At 53.5% G+C, this 20,583-nt stretch overlaps 1 protein-coding gene across 2 annotated transcripts; it reads left to right on the forward strand.

The window, feature by feature from the left end:
- Positions 1-239: 239 nt before the first annotated feature.
- Positions 240-5,524, forward strand: CISH (cytokine inducible SH2 containing protein). Of its 2 annotated transcripts, XM_003257120.3 has the most exons (3): positions 240-382; positions 3,414-3,634; positions 3,866-5,524. In XM_003257120.3, the coding sequence occupies exons 1-3, from the start codon at positions 363-365 to the stop codon at positions 4,399-4,401; spliced, it is 777 nt and encodes a 258-aa protein (XP_003257168.1). In that variant the 5' UTR covers positions 240-362; the 3' UTR covers positions 4,402-5,524. The 2 variants fall into 2 exon arrangements, with proteins under 2 accessions (XP_003257168.1, XP_030667557.1); XM_030811697.1 differs by lacking the exon at positions 240-382 and having other exon boundaries at positions 3,376-3,634.
- The last annotated feature ends 15,059 nt before the right edge of the window (positions 5,525-20,583 follow it).

A 20,583-nucleotide genomic window follows, 5' to 3' on the forward strand; every position in this document is an offset into this window, starting at 1 on the left:
CTGGAAAGTTCTTGGAAATCTGTCAAAGTATTTCCTTTCACTGCCCAGGGCCCTAGACCCGGCGACGGCGCCCGCGCACCCCGCCCGGGCCCCACCGCTCAGCCCGCGGTTCTAGGAAGACGCCGCTTCCGGGAAGGGCTGGAACGCGGCAGACAAAGGATTAGGCAGCAGCTCGCCCCGCCCCGCTCGTCTGGCCCGCCCCCCTCACCCTCGCAGGCGGTCCGCGCCACTGTCTCTCAGTCCCTGCCCTGCGCCCGCGCGCACCGGGAGCCTACCCAGCACGCGCTCCGCGCCCACTGGTTCCCTCCCGCCGCCGCCGTCAAGCCGAGTCCCCACTTCGGAGTCGCCGCTGCCGCGGGGACATGGTCCTCTGCGTTCAGGGGTAAGCGCGGCTCTCTGCCCCCTCCCGACCACCACGAGGGGCGCACGGGAGAACAGGGGCTTTGTGCTAGCTGCCGGGCATTGGGAGGGCTTGACGGGCCAGAGGTGACTGAGCGCAGACGGACCTCAGGAGCGAGGCTCTGTGTGGGGTTGTGACACTCCCACTCCCCGCCCTCACACACTCACCTCAATTCCCACTGTGGATTGGGAAACCGGGGGCTGGCCGGCTAAAGGAGGAACTCACAGGGTGGGCTCAGCCTGGGTTCTCACTGGAGCAGATGGACGCTAACGGCAGGGCGTCCCCCAAGATGTGGCCAACAATCCCAGATATTCTTCTGGGCCCAGAGCACTCTACGCTAGCCTGCCTGCTGCCCTGACTGCCAGTAACCTTGGACCAGCCCCTGGCCCCCTCTGTCCTGGTGTCCCCTCTCCTGCCCCAGGCTAGCAAGTAGGCTCTTCTTGGGAAGCCAGCCGGAGATCCTTGCCTTTCCTCAGGCTGGCACCTGTTGGTCAGCAACTCTCGGGAGGCCCTGGGTTTGGCCTGGTCCTGCCTGGGACCACAATCGTCTCACAACCCTGTCTCAGCCCAGTCTGGGATCCCAATGTGAGAAGGACCTTGGCTCCTGCCTCTCATCTTCAAATTTCCCAGACTTGAGGTAGGGGACAGTGGAGAGGGGATGCTGATAAGACAGTCTTGACCTGAGCTGAGCATTCCTGGCCATCCACTCTGTCCTGAACCTCAGCAACCCCTTCAAAGGGTCTGATGCTGGCCATGGTGATCTGACAGGAGCTCAGGAAGCTCCAAGGAGAGAGGAAGAAGGTATAAATGGGTGTTCTGCACTCAGGGAAGACTGGGTGGCTGTGCTTATCACAACTGGCCTGGCGCCAAGTGAGGGAGGGTGGAAGGTGAGGCCAAGGAAGAGGACATGGAGGTGCTGGGAAGACTACTTCTCCCTTGCTGTCTCCAGCAAGTTCCTTCCCCCTGTCTGCATTCCGGGATTCCTGAATACCTGCCCCACCACTGCCTTCCACCCCAGGAGCCTCCCCCTGCATTCTGGGGTCCCATAGCCTCTTTCACTTTTTACCCTAGGTGAGCACCCCCTTGTAAGCTCAGGGCCACTGTTGGGTGTCGGGGAACAAAGTTTTTAACAGACTGCTGCGCTCCAAAGCAGGCACACACATGTACCTAGAACACACCAGCCACTGTCCCCACCATGATGATGACACAGCCATAGACACACCCCTGCCCAGGTACACACTCACCAGGAGCTTGTGGTGATCAACACAGCTATTCATATACCCAGCTACCACATCAGCCCCAGAGGTGCCCACACCTACATGTGGGATCTGAGGACCGGCTAAGCTATCTGGACGTGGCCACCCACAGAGGTTCCAGCCTGACCGGCTAGCCACCAACCATTCTCCTGGGAAGGTAGCTGTGGGCCCCAGCAGACAGGTCATCTCAAAATTTGGCCTCCAGCTCTCCAAGAGGGATTTCCGAGCTCCCACAGTACAGCCAGGGTAGGTGTGGAAAAGTTTGTGGCAGGCTGTTGTGTGCCAGAGTCGTGTGGCCCTTTCTCACTGTGAGTGGTCACAGGGCCATGATTTTTAGAACCTAGAGAGTCACCTATAACCTACACAGGAGTCAGATCTGGCTCCTGCCACCAGCTCCTGCCTACCCCTTCCTGCCTCACAAGCAATACTGGCGCCGTTTGCCCAAGCTGTCCTCTCTACGTGGGGTCCCTTCCCCCAGCTCCTTCCTTTGGCCTGGAAGACTCAGCTCAGGAGCAAGCAGACCCTGACTCCCCCACGACACCTGCAGTTTTATGACTTTGCATTATAATCACTCTTAGTGTCGTCTTCCTCAGCCAGTCTGGTTCTCCTTGAGGGCAAGGCCATGGTTTCATTATCACAGTGTCCTGAGGCCCAGCCAGGGACTAGACCCAGAACTAAGGCTTGGAGATGTATTTTGCAAGGAGTGAGGGAGGAGCAGCAGTCTTCCTGGGGAAGTAGAGCCAGTCCCTGCTGCCCTCCCAAGGAGGAAGCCCTAGTATCACCCTGCTGGGTGGGCTTCCCCTAGGAGAAAGCTGCTACTCAGATTTTGGTCGGCTCAGTTCCCCCAACCCCAGCCATCCAAGGATATGGTGTTACTGAACCTCTCAGTGTATGGGTTGGTGGGACCCTTTATTGCGGAAAAGAGAAACTGAAGCCCAGTGAAGAGCAAGCTTTGTACAAGATCGTAGAGCCTGGTAGGGCTGGCTTGCCAGGGTGGGATCTGGAGTGTGGGTTAGGTCCCTGCCCTTTGGTGGGAGCTCATACTGACAGGAGGTGAGACTTACCAGTGCCTTTAGAGGCCACTGCCCACCCCAGACCCTCCACTGGGAGAAGCAGAGGCCAGGATAGGCTGACTTGTATGGGTAGGGGATTATTTCAATCTCTAAGTCCTGGCCAGTGTGGACCTAGGTCCCTCTGAGAGACACTCCTATCCATGGGGAGGTAGCGTGTGACCTCAGGCAGACTACCATAATCCTGGGGCTTCTCTGGAGGACCCCACACAGATCTATCGTAGGATAAATCTACCTGTCTATCGTAGATCTATCTCTCAACTAGGACCCTTCATCAGTGGGCCATTTAATCAGCCCACCTCAGCCAGGAGGGCACAAACATGAAGCTACTTTGCACTGAATCCTATCTGTGTGGTGAGAACATTAGAAATGCCTATAGGGAATGATCTGTGTTTTTGGTTGATATAAAATAGAGAGTGATTAATTACTGTTTAGTAAATGCAGGGCAGTGGAAAAGAATCTTTCAAAAGAGGATCCCCACATGGAAACAATCAAGGTGGCTTTTGTGATGACAAGTGGGGAATGAGATACTGGACTAACTGAGCCCATGGCTGGGTAGAGGGGAAGCTGAGGCTCATAGTGAGATGGGCCAGCCAGTGGTCATGAAACTAGTCTGGGGCATAGGGGGGTCTCTGGAGATGGGGGAAGCATGGGTCCTCCACTCACTGCTCATCCACTGCCTTCTAGACCTCGTCCTTTGCTGGCTGTGGAGCGGACTGGGCAGCGGCCCCTGTGTGCTCCATCCCTGGAACTGCCCGAGCCAGTCATGCAGCCGTTGCCTGCCGGGGCCTTCCTCGAGGAGGTGGCAGAGGGTACCCCAGCCCAGACAGAGAGTGAGCCAAAGGTGCTGGACCCAGAGGAGGATCTTCTGTGCATAGCCAAGACCTTCTCCTACCTTCGGGAATCTGGTGAGTCTGAGGTGGGGAGGCAGGCCTTTTCCTGAGTAGTCTGGTGGGAGAAGCTTAGTTCTGCCTTTGATTCTGATTTGGGAGGCATAGCCCTACCCAGGAGAGTCTGATGGGAGAGGCACAGCCCTCTCTAGGGAAGTGTGAAGCGGGAGGCACTGCCTTGACTTGCCCTGGATTGGTTACCCCAGCCAATTTCCACTATGTCCCTTGGTCCCCTCTGCACTTGCCTAGGCTGGTATTGGGGTTCCATTACGGCCAGCGAGGCCCGGCAACACCTGCAGAAGATGCCAGAAGGCACGTTCTTAGTACGTGACAGCACCCACCCCAGCTACCTGTTCACGCTGTCAGTGAAAACCACTCGTGGCCCCACCAATGTGCGCATTGAGTATGCCGACTCCAGCTTCCGTCTGGACTCCAACTGCTTGTCCAGGCCACGCATCCTGGCCTTTCCGGATGTGGTCAGCCTTGTGCAGCACTATGTGGCCTCCTGCGCTGCTGATACCCGAAGCGACAGCCCCGATCCTGCTCCCACCCCGGCCCTGCCTATACCTAAGGAGGATGCGCCTAGTGACCCAGCACTGCCTGCTCCTCCACCAGCCACTGCTGTACACCTAAAACTGGTGCAGCCCTTTGTACGCAGAAGCAGTGCCCGCAGCCTGCAACACCTGTGCCGCCTTGTCATCAACCATCTGGTGGCCGACGTGGACTGCCTGCCACTGCCCCGGCGCATGGCCGACTACCTCCGACAGTACCCCTTCCAGCTCTGACTGTGCCGGGCAACCTGCCCAGCCTCACCCAGTCGCACCCTGGAGGGGACATCAGCCCCAGCTGGACTTGGGCCCCCACTGTCCCTCCTCCAGGCATCCTGTGCCTGCATACCTCTGGCAGCTGGCCCAGGAAGAGCCAGCAAGAGCAAGGCATGGGAGAGGGGAGATGTCACACAACTTGGAGGTAAATGCCCCCAGGCCGCATGTGGCTTCATTATACTGAGCCATTGTGTCAAAGGATGGGGAGACAGGCAGGACCTTGTCTCACCTGTGGGCTGGGCCCAGACCTCCACTCGCTTGCCTGCCCTGGCCACCTGAACTGTATGGGCACTCTCAGCCCTGGTTTTTCAATCCCCAGGGTCGGGTAGGACCCCTCCCGGCAGCCAGCCTGTTTCTGGGAGGATGACAGGCAGAGGAACTGAGATCGACAGTGACTAGTGACCCCTTGTTGAGGGGTAAGCCAGGCTAGGGGACTGCACAATTATACACTATTTATTTATTTATTCTCCTTGGGGTTGGTGTCAGGGGTGAGCCAACCCCACCTCTATGCCCTGAGCCCTGGTAGTCCAGAGACCCCAACTCTGCCCTGGTTTCTCTGGTTCTTCCCTGTGGAGAGCCCATCCTGAGACACGTTGCTGGAACCAAGGCAATCCTGGATGTCCCGGTACTGACCCACCCGTCTGTGAATGTGTCCACTCTCTTCTGCCCCCAGCCATATTTGGGGAGGATGGACAACTACAATAGATAAGAAAATGCAGCCGGAGCCTCAGTCCCCAGCAGAGCCTGTGTCTCACCCCCTCACAGGACAGAGCTGCATCTGCATAGAGCTGGTCTCTCTGTGGCACAGGCCCCGGGGGTAGTGCCTGTGCTGTCAGGAAGAGGGGGTGCTGGTTTGAGGGCCGCCGCTGCAGTTCTGCTAGGTCTGCTTCCTGCCCAGGAAGGTGCCTGCACATGAGAGGAGAGAAATACGCGTCTGATAAGACTTCATGAAATAATAATTATAACAAAGAACAGTTTGGTGGTCTTTTCTCTTCCACTGATTTTTCTGTAATGACATTATACCTTTATTACCTCTTTATTTTATTACCTCTATAATAAAATGATACCTTTCATGTACAGAGCCCTCAATGGGGCCTCTTTTGAGTTGTGTACACAATGTGTCCCCTTTGATCTTGTTATCATTAGCCCCATTTGATATTTGGGCTAGCGGAGAGGCCCAGAAATTCTATGTGGCTGAGCAGTCCCTGCTGGGGACTAATTAAGGAGTGGAGGAGACAGGGAACAGCCTCTCCTTTCATCTCCCCTGGGTCCCCTTGGGAAATGGGAGCTAGGAGACAAAGGCCAGTTAGACTGCCTGCAGGGTGACTGTCCTGGCCACTGCCAGGCGAGGGCTGTGGGGAGGGTGGCAGAGGTGCACCAGCCCTGAGAGATGTGTAAACAAGAAATGCCAACTCCAAATCGCAAGTGGAGACTACCCAGGGAGAGAGAGCTGTGGACCACTCCTGGGGTCAGTGTCTTGAGATGAGGAAACTAGTAGTCAGAGAAGTCAGGGCTGGTTCTCCCAGGAAGAAGGTACAGTGATTGCAAAGGCACCAAGGCATGACTGGGAGGCGTGTGTTCCTGACACAAAGACCTGAAGAGGGCTTGCTCTGTGCAGTGGGGCAGGGCAATTGAATCGGGGTAGGGGCCAGTGAGCTGGCAGAGTCTGGCCTGGGGCAGGGGTGTCCGGGTTCTGGTCCAGACTGGTTGGGATTGGGGGATCCTTTCTTCTCTCTCAAGGTTCAGCACACCAGAAGTGTGTGGAAAAGCAATTACAATGAAAACACCCTCCATTACCGGACAGTCTGACTTTGGAGCACTATCTGTTGAGATCTTCCTGTGTCCCGAAGTTTTCCGCACCTTTGTGTAAGGGCCCCACAGGAAAGCTTCTCTAAAGCTTTCTAACCTTTATTCTGGAAACAATCCTAAGCTTCCTGTTGTCTTAGCCCTCAAGCAATTAGAAGTCTTAGAGTAGAAGAGACACTTGTTGGCAGGTTGAGAGCAAGAAGGGGTGAGGAGTGACAGGCTGATTACAGGGAGGGGTGAGGACAAGAATAGACAGCAAGAACCATGGAGTTCACACAGGTCCCTGGGGACATGGAGGCAGTCACGGCAAAGAATAGGTCTGACGTTAGGTGAGAGTGAGCAAGAGGTGGGTGATGGAGGGAGGGCTGTCTCTCCTGGATGTGGCACCCAGACCCAGGTGGCCAGCCATGTGCCTTCCCTGTTACTGGCGGCGGCCTGAGCACTTGGCTGTCTGTAGGGCCAGATGGCACGCTTCCTCCAGGTCACCATGACCCAGCCAGGGGTATTTGCAGTTCCTCATTCCTTCAGTCTGAATTTCAGCTGCTTCATTGCTTCCAGAATGCCTGAGGTAACCCCTCTGTCTGCTTCACCCCTAGATTTGAGTCACCTAGCGGATGGGTAGTGGATACAGAGGGGCCAGTGTCAAGCTGTTCCTCACCTGGTGCTGCAGCCTGGACAGAAAGCTGCTGTGGCGAGAGGAAGCACAGAAAACTGCTTTGTCCACAGAGAGAAATGTCTCAAGGTGCCTACCAGATGCTGGGCATGGGGCAAGGGCTTGCACCTCATATAGCACTCACCACAACTTTGGGAGTGAAGTCCAAATATTACCCACGCTCCACAGATGAGGAAACCAAGGCTCAGAGCAGGGAAGGGGCTGACCGAGGCCACTCAACAAGTGGGGCTCAGGGCAGAGCTAACCCTGGGGGGTCCTGACTGACCTTTTGTCCCCTGGATTACTACGAGATGGGGAGGACAGGGATGGCGGCTTCCAGGCAAGTTGCTCTTGGACGCTGTTTTCTATCTCCTGGTCTCCCTGCCTGCTGAGAGCTCTTGGCCACTGGCCTGGCCACCAAAGTCCTGTTTTCTTCACCCTGGCCTCAGCTCAAGCCAGGGCCCGCCTCCTGTCTGGGGAGGGGCTGCCAGCTACTTCTGACCCCCAACATGTTCCAGGTTCCATCTTCTTTTCTTGTTTCCCTGCCAGGGTAGTGAATGATGCCTGCCCAGACCCCAATCAGAGACTCAGCCTAACAGATGCTGAAGATCCTCTGGCCAACGTGATCACCACTGGGTAGTCCCGGCACACATGTTGACACTAGCCAGGAACAAAGGGATGAGCCTTCTGGTGGGTACAAGGACCCTGTACAACATACAAATAGTAACAAAGGTCGCACTTTATCATTAAGTTCTCCACCAGCACATGTGTTCCAAAGGCACCAACTGGGCCAGACTCCATCTAGGTCCTGGGGACAGCAGGGAACAAGACAGACACGGTCCCCATACTCATGGGGCTCATGGGCTAGTGGGAGAGGCAGAGAGTGAACTAGTGAACAAATGGGTGCATAGGACAAGCTTTGAGAGTGTAAAGAAAAAGCAGTGGGGGTGGGGAGAGTAACTTTGGGTACAGGGACACCCTGCAGCTGGGAGGGCGTTGGGGATAGCTCTGCAGCTTTGGGTGGCACTGAGCCTGGAGACCCAAGCAAAGAGCAGGAGCTGGCCATGCAGACAACATACAGAAGGGATGTCCCAGGTGAAAGGAACTACAAGTGCAGTGGCCCTGAGGCAGAAACCTAGAGCCCAGAATGGCTGCCCAGGAGGGGTGGGAAGGGCAAAGGAAGCAGGTGGATTTTATTTGAGGATGGCAAAGCACCTCTTCAGAGCCTAGCAGGGGAGTGCTGTGATCTGACCCTCATTTCTAAGGGAGGTATCTGTACTCATGAGGGCCTGGAGGCAAGAGGCCAGAAAGAAGGATCTGAAGGGTAGAGTGTGGGAGCGGGGGCAGGAAGAGGTGAGGGCAGCAACTCTGTGACTCTGGGTTGTGTTCCTACCCCACTAGCAGAGGTTGTCCTCATCAACAGCTGAAGAGGGAAGGCCTCAGAGAGGGGTGGTGAGAGGCAGAGCCAGAGTTCACATCCTGATTCCAGACCTTGTTTGGGTAACCACTGCTCTATTCTGCCTCCAAGGGGCTGGCTTGCTAAAGCCTAGGCACCCACAGGTTCAGAAGGCCTGCAGAAGGGTGGAGAGATTCAGGAGGGCTTTCTGGAGGAGGGGATCTGGGGGCTGGGCCCTAGAGGATTCTGCCTCCAGGTGGGAAATGGGTTTGGAGATTGATCCTGTGTGGTGTCCCTCCCTGGATTCAGAAGCCTCCCTCTGGAACGACCTTCAGACAGAAATGCTGCTAACCCATTTAGGTATTTCTTGTTGCCCCCAAGGAGTGTTTGCTGGATACCACCCCCCTTCCAGCAACACCACTGGGGTATCATTGGTGCCAGTGTGTACATCTCACTAGGTTCCCTGCACCTAGGCTGGACTTTTAATCTACTGACTGAGCAAATCTCTCCTGGCCAAGGCTGGACACACATCTGAGTGGGGCTGGGGTCCATGACTAGGCCCACCTCACTCTCAGATGGGGACCCTCCCATCCTGCATGGTTGCCCACAGTGAAGTGGAAGGCGAGGGGCCGGGGGCCTAAAGGCCTAGAGGCCTGACTACGAAGGCAGGAAGACTCAGGGTCTGTGCACAGGACATCCCAGACTTCTCGGGCTCTCCTCTTCCTCCAGGAGAAGTAGGCCCTGTGCAAGCCTGGGCAGCCGTTGACACCAACCTGCTAGACCAGTTTTAAGATAAAGTAGGCTTGAACTTTGCCGGAAATTCAACAGCCTCTCATGGTGGATGCGTCCCCCCTATCCCTCCCTGGCTCCCGTGGACCACTCAAGGGGTCATTCCAAGAGTCACTCTGGGGCAGCAGGCTGGAGTTCCCATGTCTGAGACTCAAGCTAGAGGAGGTCCCCGGAGGTTTGATTTTGGTCAGAATGCAGACCTCAGAGTGGTTGGAGAGTGGCTGGGCCTGGATGCTGGGGAATGGGGAGTGAATGGAAACCGATGCTCATCTCTGAGCAGGAGGAGACACAGCAGGCCCAGGGAAGGGGAGCTTTTGTGATGTGGTCAAAGCTTCCTGCTCAGTGGAAAGACAGTTGCTTTCATGGCCTGGGCCTCATTAAAGCAGGCAGGGCCCCTGAGGGCTATAGGAACCTAGGATTGCCATGACTTCTCCCGGCAGCCCTCCAGGACTGTCTCACCCACACAGACCCTACTAGTGAGATGCTTGCACTGGCACCAATGATGCCCTGATGACATGGCTGGTGGGGAGGGTGGTATCCAGCAAATGTTCCTCAGGGCAGAGTCCTGCTCCAGGGACTCTCCCCACACCCAGCACCCATGAGCCAGATGGGGCCCTTCCTGTCACAGGAGCTAGGCTCCTCCACCAGAGGTGGGAGTTGCACTCATAGTCCAGACTGGGCCAAAGCTCTATTCTTCAAAGTGCCTCTCAGCCCTCAGCCTCCTCCCAGGAAGCACTTCACTGCTCCCACCCCCACCAGCCCCACGTCAGCGACATCACTTTGTGTATGTGTGTGTGTGTGCGCGCGCGTGCTGACCTTTCCACTTGGCCAACATTCCTTTGTTTTTCTCAACTCCTTCCAGTGGATGGCTGTGGGAGGAGGAGCTGCTGGGAGAGTAGGTTCTCAGGAAACATTTCCCCCAAAGCCCCAGGGACACGGAGCCCACGAGACATGAGAAAATGAGGCTTAACCAGAAAGAGAGGTGTTCCAAGGGCAGTTCGAGGGGTGTGGGTGAGAGAAAAGGAGAGATCCCTGGCAGAGATCACTGTTAAACCTGGTGTGTGCATGCCTGTGGGGGCGTGCTCCCGGGCATCCTTGCCAGATCAGCACCATCAGCCTGGCACCTAGTAGGCAAGCTGAGCTTATAAGGGCAGGCGAAGCTGGGTGGCCCTAGGAAGTTGCTGCATCTCGCCGGGACATATATGGCTCAGAGTAGGCCAGGGTCCTGGGTTTGCTATTGTGGAATCAATTCACTTTCTCTCCTACCCAGAGGCGCCTGGTTGGGAGCTGTGGGCTTTGGGGGCAGGAGCACCTCCTCCCAGCACCTTGACAACCACTCCCTTTCTCTTCTGGGTCTCAGTGAGTAACTAGGATGGGTGCTAGCTTCCAGAGGATCCCTGGGCCTTGTGGAGGGCAGAGAAGGCCTGGCGTGGGCACCCCCCACCCCCAGCCTGGGTGAGGTGTTTTCGCCAGAATTGCAGCAGCTGCGGCTGGAGGCCTCTTCCCAGGAAGAGCAGAGCGCCTCTTCCAAGAACTCAGAGGAGGCCGCAGGCGGGAGGGGGAGCGGGGGAGTTAATTTTAAACCACACTGCCTTCAACGCTTCTCAGGAACTGGTTGCTCAACGTGATCTGGCAGGTCCCAGGCGGCTGGGCAGGCCTAGTGCCAGCTCAGAGGTGGCGGGTGGAGGACACGCCCCAGGGAGAGGCCTGGTGACCTTGAGGGAAGTTGGGCCCTGTCCTTGACCACTTATGAGGGCCTGTCCCCCATTCACCTGACCCAACTTGCTGGGGAGTGTGAGGTGGGGTAACTTATTCAGTTCTAACCAGGCAAGATAAAATTGTAACAGGATTATAACAAGTGTCATGGCCTTCCAAGGGCCCCAAGATGATCCCACCCCCCTTCCCTGCTCAGAACCTGCCTGTCCTGCACCCTGGCCTGTCTTCTGGAGGTTATCTGATGAGGGCCTATTCTGAGGGTAAGGCCTGTGCTGATTCTGTATGGGATGCGACCCTGGTGCCAGGCTAGTGGGGGGAGTAGAGTAGGGGGTGGAGGGTGGCATGTGGCAAGCTGGTGGAAGTTCTGGATCTAGGGAATGAGCCTCCTTCTTGTGCAGGGAGAACTCATGGGCCCGCACCCCATGTTTGACTGGAGTCAAAGCACCTGCATTTCACCGACCTCCTGTTGGAGGTGTTAACCACCCTAGTGTGGCCAACCACTCCTGGCTGACAGCCTAGGCCCACCTCCCAGTGTCTGGTCCATGGGATGTTCTCCCTGCAGAGGCACCTCCCAGGGCACCCCCTTCCCCCACTATCCCCACTGGCTGCCCTCTGAGACCCCAGCAGTCTGGGCAGAGCAGGCCTTGAGTTCTAGGAAACGATCCTAAGCAAATGCTGCCAAGAGCTGCAGTTCTTGGAACCAGCACTGCAGGGCGAGGGGACACTTCCTGGAACCTGCCGGCCCTTCCAGGGAGTGAGGCTCAGAGGACAGCCAGTGACCTGGGGTAAGTGGGGGGAGAAGGTACTAAGCCCTTAGCTTGGGTCTCTGCCTCCAGGAAGCCCTCCCTGACTGCAGGTGCCTCCTTAGACTCCTCCATCCCAGTGCTGGATCTGGCATGACCTCTGAAGCGCCCAGTGTCCGGCCTGGCAGAGCGGACGACGAGAAACAGGTGTTAGTAGAGAAAAAAAGGGCATGTGTACCTATGGAGGCAGTGTGTGCATGTGGGTCCACAGTGAAAGCAGGAGGTTAGACAGGAGTGTCCTGCCTAGGCCAGTGAGCAGCCAGGGGTGTGAAGCACCAAGGGAGAGTAGGAGGGAAAGCAAGGCGGGGTCAGCAGTGCCAGGCCCTGCTCACTGAGCCCCCTTTGCTGGTGGGCAGCCTCTGGCTCTAGTCACTCCCTCAGGACAGCCTTGTCTCACCCACAGTTCCCTGTCCCACAGCAGGGGGCCCAGGACCCAGCTTCAGCATCAAGCCACCCAGGACATGCATCTGGCCTTTTGGAGAATGGCCTGGAGAATGCGGAGGAGAGGCTGCAGTGAGTGGGCACTGACGCCTGTCTGGGACTGGGCTGAAGTCTGGCCACATTTCAAGGGAATGGCCATGAGTGTTCCCATCACAGGATCCCAGGAGCAGCATTGTTAGAGCAGGGGCCTGGAAGTATAGCTGAGGGTGCTGAGTGAGCAGGTCAGGGTCACATAGCTGGGAGGCACTAGGACAACCTTTTAACCACTCATGACCTCTTTACCTTCAGAATGGAGAACCTCTCCTGGCCAAGGCTGGACAAGGGTGTCAGCAAGAACTTGCCTCTCTGCTCCCACCCTCAGGTCACTCCTTGGCCCTCACTGAGCACAGCGCCAAGCCTGCTACCCACCGACCCCAATGTCACAGAGAAGGTGGGGACAATGCTGGGGTTAAGAAGGGCTAGGACCCAGTGGGTGGGTGGCAGCTGTGAGGTGGGGCTATGGCAGAGAGGTCCTCCCACCGCTGTAGGAGGGCAGTGGGGCAGCCCAAGGACACAGGTCATTGCTGTGCTTGTACTTTGCAGTGGCCAGTTCTCAGAGGCTACCTGGGGCAGCTGGCAGTGGGTGGGAGTGCTGCATTCTCTGTCACTTAGAGGCCTTGATGCCTGCACCCAGGTCAGGCTGGCTGTGGCTGGAAAGAACCTGCTGTGGATGAAGTTGACCTGGGGCCCACCTGACCTGAGTGAAAAGAGCTATGGGTTTGCAGGGGACACCGGTGCCCTGCTGCAGGTGGTTCTAGAGCTCGGTATCCTGCATCGTGACTTGAGCAAGTCATGAACCCACTCTGAGCCTCAGTTTCCCACTCTGTTTTTGGTGGTTGGTTTGGTTTGGTTTGGTTTTGAGACGGGGTCTCACCCTGTTGCCCAGGCTGGAGTCCAGTGGCACAATCTCGGCTCACTGCAGCTTCTACCTCCTGAGCTCAAGCGATCCTCCCACCTCAGTCTCCCAAGTAGCTGAGACTACAGGTGTGTGCCACCACACCCCACTAATTTTTTGTACAGATCTAGTTTCACCGTGTTGCCCAGGCTGGTCTGAACTCCTGGGCTCAAGCAATTCTCCTGCCTCAGCCTCCCAAAGCACTGGGATTACAGGCGTGAGCCACTGCACCGGGCCTCCACCTCTGTTTTGGGGACAATGTTATCACTTGCCTTATGGAATCGTTGTAAGGAGGAAATGTGTAGACTTAGTGATTTTTGTTTCTCCTTGGAGTCTTCCCCTGGATCCCACCTCACCCCTCCAGCTCCCGCTTCACCATGAGCCCATGGAGACATGAGCCCCAGGGGAGCTCTTTCTCTGGTCTCTATTGCAGCAAGAAGTACCTGTGGGCACACTGGAGCATAGGCCTTGATGTTTGCAGTGCTCCAGCCAAAAGGACCAGTGGAGGCCCACATACCAGAATCTAAATATTAAACAACCATAAATCAAGCTGCTAATAAAATGTGTTCTGTCCTCCTACTGAACAAATAAGCTTTCATAGGAGTAAAAACATCTGTAAATCTAGTTTTTATATATCTGAAAGTCAGCAGATATCCAAAATGATGGAACTTAGTAATTATCACTCATGTCCAGGTGTTCAGTGACCCGAGGTTTAAGTGAGAGAATGAAGACTTGCCTGATGCCTAAGATATTCTGTATTTATTCTGTAACATTGATTCTCCTCGTCTTTAGTCTAGTAAAATGATTGATTATGTTGTTACAGTCAAGACTTCTACACTATTACTGTTCTTTTCATAGTAATGGTTTAAAAGATTAAAATAAGGCTGGGCATGGTGGCTCACACATGTAATCCCAGAGCTTTGGGAAACCAAAGTCACAGGATTGCTTGAGCCAGGAGTTCAAGTTTATAGTAAGCTATGACTATACTACTGTACGCCAGACTGGGCAACAGAGCAAGACCCTGTCTATAAAAAAAAATAATAATTTTTAAAAAGACTAAAATAAAATATTGGCCAGGTGTGGTGGCTCACACTTGTAATCCCAGCACTTTGGGAGGCCAAGGAGGGTGGATCACCTGAGGTCAGGAGTTCAAGACCAGCCTGGCCAACATGGTGAAACCTCATCTCTACTAAAAATACAAAAATTAGCCAGGCATGGTGGCACACACCTGTAATCCCAGCTACTTGGGAGGCTGAGGCAGGAGAATTTCTTGAACCCAGGAGGCAGAGGTTGCAGTGAGCCGAGATCCACACCATTGCACTCCAGCCTGGGTGACAAGAGTGAAACTCCATCTCAAAAAAATAAATAAAATAATGAAATAAAGTATTACATTCAAAGAACACAAAAATATGTTAAATTAAATGAGATATATCAAAATTTCAAAATATGATATAGTCCAAAAAGTTATTGCTTTTTTAAAATTTATTATTATTATTATTTTTTGAGACAGGGTCTTACTCTTTTGCCCAGGCTGAAGTGCAGTGGAGTAATCTTGGCTCACTGCAGCCTTGACCTCCTGGGCTCAAGTGATCCTCCCACCTTAGCCTCCCAAGTAGCTGGTACTACTGGTGTGTGCCACCACACCCCACTAATCTTTTGTATTTTTTGTACAGATGGAGTTTTGCCATGTTTCCCAGGCTACTCTCAAACTCCTGGGCTCAAGGGATTCTCCCGCCTCGGCCTCCCAAAATGCTGGGACTTCAGACGTAAGCCACTGTGCCTGGCCTTAATTTTAATTATTCTTTTTTGGTGGGGGGGGTCTTGCTGTGTCACCCAGGCTGGAGCGCAATGGTGTGATCATAGCTCACTGACACCTCAAACTCCTGGGCTCAAGGGATCCTCCCACCTTGGCCTCCCCGAGTAGCTGGGACTATAGGCACCCGCCATCACACCTGGCTAATTTTCGTATTTTTTATAGAGATAGGGTTTCGCCACATTGCTCAGGCTGGTCTTGAACTCCTGAGCTCAAGCGATCCACCCATTTCAGACTCCCAAAGTGCTGAGATTACAGGCGTTAGCCACCACACCCAGCCTAAAAAGTTGTTTTTAAAATAATCAAAATCACTTAGTAAAATTGAGGCAAAACTATGTTATAATCATATTTAAATTAAGATTTAAAACTAAAATTTTACTTAACTTTTTGAAATTGTTATTAAATATTGCTAAATGTTTTTACAAAAAGAAATCTTAGCAGAGTGCGGTGGCTCCCACTCCCAAAGTGGGAGGATTACTTGAGTCCATGAGTTTGAGACCAACCTGGGCAACATAGTGAGACCCTTTCTCTACAAAAAATATTTTAAAAATTAGCCACACATGGCGGTGCATGTCTGTAGTTCAGCTACTTGGGAGGCTGAGGCTAAAGGATCACTTGAGCCCAGGATTTCGAGGCTGCAGTGAGCCACGATTGTGCCACTACACTCCAGCCTGGGTGACAGAGCAAAACTCTTCTCAAAAAGAAAGAGAGAGAAGAAAAGAAATCCTCACTATTCACAGTCAAATTCTCTGTGAAGGCTGAAGTAGTGTTTGCCCTGCAGTTAGCGAAAGCACAACCTCCATGCATTGCCCTAGAACATGAACGGTGCTATCATGAGAGTGGATGTTTGGGTTTGTCTCACACTGCATCAGCACTGACTGTCAAATCCCAGTGATGGGAATGCACATGAACTCTTTAATCAATTTATTGGAAATTGATCTCTTGTATGTTTGTGATACACTCTAAGGAACAGGCCGCACGCAGATTAGAAGAGAGTGGTAACAGACAAAGCATAATTTCCAGTAAGTGATATTGGAGCAATTTGGAGGGAAAAAAAAAAGTGCAATGTCTACCTCACACCTTCCACCATAAATTCTAGATGGACCAAATATTAAACATTAAAAATGAAATTCTAAGAGTCCTTTAGAGCACCTGCCCTGGAGTCCCAGCAGTATCAGTCCTAGGTGTGGAAACCTCTTCCTTTGCTTGGCTCCCCTGCGTTGTTTGCAGGACAGGTCTGGAGGAAAGAGAGTCACCCCAGAAATACATTGATGCCTATATAGTGTTGTCTCTCCATCTTGGGTTTTTCCTTCAGAAACGACTCTGAGACAAGCATCCAAATGCAAATAGATTATTTGGGAAGTAATGCCAAGAAGCACCAGTAAGGTATTGAGAGACAATTCCCCATGGTTCTCTCCTATTTCTGCACACTTGCCAGTAGAGGCACTGGTTGCCCTTGTTCTAAACAATCTTTACAAGGGTGATTATTATAGTGAGTAGCCTTAGAAGATAGAGGTAGTATCTCCCTCCAGGGCAAAAGGCAGATTTGTTTATTGTCCCATATACTAAAGATAACATCTCCCACCTGGGCAGGTTTGCTTGCAGCTTATTATAAAAGATGTGGGTCCCCTAAATTCAGCATGCAGTTTCTCCACTGTAGTGCAACCCAATGCATATGCAGGCATCACCGGGCCATCATCACATCACTCTGTGGGAACTGCGGTTCAGGGAAGTGGTGCAAGAAAATGCTTTTACTCTGTCTACTGCTGTTACTGTAAACAATAATCTGTTGTCTGTTTCTGAACCCAGAGTTCTGTGCCTTCTGCCATGATCCTTGAGAATATGATAGACTAACTTGTTTGCTTGAAAGTCAGATAAGCCGGGCGTGGTGGCTCACGCCTGTAATCCCAGCACTTTGGGAGGCCGAGGTGGACAGATCATGAGGTCAAGAGATTGAGACCATCTTGGCCAACATGGTGAAACCCCGTTTCTACTAAAAATACAAAATAGCTGGGCGCGGTGGTGCGTGCCTGTAGTCCCAGTACTCGGGAGGCTGAGGCAGGAGAATCACTTGTACCTGGGAGGCAGAGGTTGCAGTGAGCCGAGATCGCGCCACTGCACTCCAGCCTGGCAACAGAGCGAGACTCTGTCTCAAAAAAAAAAAAAAGAAAGTCGGATAAAATCTCAGCCTTCACACTTATTGATATAAAATGGGAGAGGGGGTGAGACAGGGAAGGAAAAGAAGCCAAAGGAGGTAGGTGGGTTAATGAGTGGGTTCCTTCTGTAGGCAACTGAGGCTCAATCTTCAGTTGAGAGCTGGCAGGAAACACAAGCCACGGTTGTCCCACCCAAGGGGTGAGGGAGCTGGGCATGTGTCTACCAACTCTCTGTCTTCCTTGGTTTCAGGCTGCTCCAGGGGATTAGCTCTCAGGCACTTTTGGTTACTTACCCACCTGGCCTCTGCAGCAGAGAAAACCTCAGCTCACCACTGCAACTACTCTGTGGGAACTTGAGCAAGAGGGGATGTGAGCTGCTTGGACCCCACCAGACTGTGATGGGGGCCTGCCTGAATAGTGCCCATTCCTGGTGCCTGGCACAGTGCCAGCAGATGGTGACTGAATGCATTCCCCAGGGCCTAAGGACAAGGATCTATTTGCCTGCCTGTATCCTCCACCAGACCATGAACTCCTTATGAGTAGGGACCATGTCAATTTTTCTTTGGTACCATAGTATGACAGTGTAGTCCTGGCAATCAGCTCACTGAAGGTCTGTTGCATGAATGAAAGATGAAAAAAAAAAAGCCTCTAAAATAAACAAAAAATCAGAGTCAGCCAGAACTAGACCGAACCATTTTTAAGTAGAAAAGGGCCATCTATCCAAAATCAATAGCAAGTGCACTCAACAGGGCGGGACCAGAGGCACCCCAAGTGAGAAACAATATACAAATGCTCTAGTCGTTACAGTTTTTCAATATTGTATTGAAGGTCTCAGCCAAGCTATTAAACAAGGAAAATAGATAAGAGCCATAAGTATTAGAAAGGAAAAGACAGGCCGGTTGTGGTGGCTCATGCCTGTAATCCCAGCACTTTGGGAGGCCAAGGTGGGCAGATCACTTGAGGTCAGGAGTTCGAGACCAGCCTGGCCAACATGGCAAAACCCCGTCTCTACTGAAAATACAAAAAAAAAAATTAGCCTGGCATGGTGGTGGACGCCTGTAATCCCAGCTACTCGGGAGGCTGAGCCAAGAGAATCGCTTGAAACTGGGAGATCACGCCACTGCACTCCAGTCTGGGCAACAGAGTGGCACTCTGTCTCAAAAAAAAAAAAGAAAGAAAGAAAGGAAAAGACAAATTTATCGTTGTCATTATTTTCAGTGGTAAAATGTCAATGTGGAAAATCCAAGAGAAGCAACAACAAGCACATCTTGTAAGATAAACCAAAAAGGTGTCCAGTTATAATATAAACCCCTATAAATTAATGGCTTGCCCATGAAGCAGCAAGAACCAGTTAGGCCATCTCTCTGTATAATACATAACAAGAAAAACTGTAACATCTGGGACTAGATAAGCAGGAAAGTGAACCTTCCATGAGGGGCATGGCCCTGGTGCAGCCACAGTAAGAAGAAATGAAAAGGGGGGAGCTGAAAGCCACCTTCCGCTTGGCTGTGAGTTGTATTCTCCTGTCCACCCTTAGCCCACCAAATCTTCTCCGGGGCCCCTGAGTCAGGTGCACAGGCAGGGTCCTAATGTCCTTCCCTAAACTAGCCCTCTGCACTAGGGGCTGGATGCAAGCTGGCTGTCCCAGAGTGTGGAGTGTCTGTGTTCTTTCCCTATAGCAAAGCCAAGGGCATTAGTATAGCTATGGGCAAGGTTCCTAAGCCAGGCCTGAGGCTCCCATCGGGAGTGGGAGTGGGTGGTGAGAGAATGAGGGGACAGCCAGATAGTGAGAGGGTTCAGAGCTCATGGGGTAAAGGCAGCCTCTCTGGCCCCTCCTCAAGACCAAGTGGAAGGGAAGAGCTCTGCAGACTGGCAGAGAACTTGGTCTGGGGCCATGTAGTGGAGGGGCAACACCCCAAAGACCTGAGACTCCTCTACAATTTGTCTGGCCCCCACCCCTCACCCTGCCAAATACAGGCACAGGCCTGGCACCCACTTGATGGTGCTCAGAGTACAGAGGAGTAAATAAAAGCTGGAATAGCAAACTCCACAGGGCCAGCTTTGCCTGGGGCACAGTGCTCCAGGTCTCCCCCCACAGCCAGCAGCCTCCTCTGCCCTTGGAGGGCGCACAGGACCTTGTTGGGCCTTCGGAGGAGAAGTAGGGGTTGGGGCAGGTGGTGACTCTGGCAGAGGCTCTGTTTCCTCTTCCAGCTCCAGGGCCCATCCCACTGTGACTGGCAGAGTCTGAAGGGCTGGGCTGGCCTGGGTGTGGCCCCAGCTACAAAGATCCTCCACCCAGAGTCTCAGGCTCTAGGGATCAATTTTTGGCTTTTGTAGGGAAGTAAACAGGAGGTGGGAATGAGGGGACAGATGCTGGAGGGAGGCTGGCAACAGGGGAAAGTTCCAGAGGGTCAGAGAAAGTAGAAGCATTTGAGTAAAATTTAGAAGGCTGAATTTTATTCAAGGAATCAGGGAGGGAGGGTGGCAGGGAGAATGAGTTCCAGGTGCCCAGCACAGCTAAGCAAAGCACCGGTATTGGAAATCCTGGGGTTGGTTAGTGAAAGTTGGGAGGAGCCTGTGGTTAGTTCCCAGGTGGGTTTGCTGGGAGAATCACCAGCCTCCATTTCCCAGAGGTCAACGGAGTGTGGTTCTCAGGGGGTGCCAAGCTCCAAGCATGAAGCCAAAAAGGTCAGGGATGTGGATAAGGTCTGGTTCATTTCCCTCCCAGACCTGCCTCACCTTGCTGTGTGACACTGGGCAAGTCATGGACCCTCTCTGAGCTTTGGCCCTCTTTTCTTTTCTTTTTTTTTTTTTTTTTGAGACAGAGTCTCGCTCTGTCATCCAGGCTGGAGTGCAGTGGTGCAATCTCCACTCACTGCAAGCTCCGCCTCCCTGGTTCACGCCATTCTTCTGCCTCAGCCTCCCGAGTAGCTGGGATTACAGGAGCCTGCCACTACGCCCGGCTAATTTTTTGTATTTTTAGTAGAGACGGGGTTTCACTGTGTCAGTCAGGATGGTCTCGATCTCCTGACCTCGTGATCCAGCCGACTTAGCCTCCCAAAGTGCTAGGATTACAGGCGTGAGCCACCACGCCCGGCCCCATCTTTGGCCCTCTTTTCTATGACATGGGGCAGTGTTTGAGCTTACATGGGCTGTGTGCTCCCATGACTTGGAGGCAGTGGTTGGGCCTCTGAGGCAGAGTAACACCACACACACACACACACACACGTGCGCGCATGCAACCCTGACATGGTTTCCAGAGCCTGGAGCTCCCCCATTCAAGGGAGGCCCTGCGTGGACACCTATGATTATGGACATGGACCCAGTTGGCCAGGTGCAGTGGCTCACAGGACCCAGTGCTCAAGGCCCACGCCCATGAACATACACGTACATGTGGGTGACTGTGCAGGGGTGTGTGAGTCTCTATGCTGTGTACATGTGATGTGGCTTGGCTTCCCCAGAGCCTAATGCTTCCCACGGCTCCCAACTGCTGACCAGAAAAATCGTAAGGACCCAGCTACTCATGAGGAGCCTGTCAGGAGGAGTCTATGTGCAAGTCCATGAGTTCTGCAAGGGCAGGGCCCCACCTGAACCATCCAACCTCCTGGGCCTGGCTTACAGTTGGTGCCTAATAAAT

The sequence above is a fragment of the Nomascus leucogenys genome, chromosome 4, assembly GCF_006542625.1.
Source record: "Nomascus leucogenys isolate Asia chromosome 4, Asia_NLE_v1, whole genome shotgun sequence".
Classification (NCBI taxonomy): Eukaryota; Metazoa; Chordata; class Mammalia; order Primates; family Hylobatidae; genus Nomascus; species Nomascus leucogenys.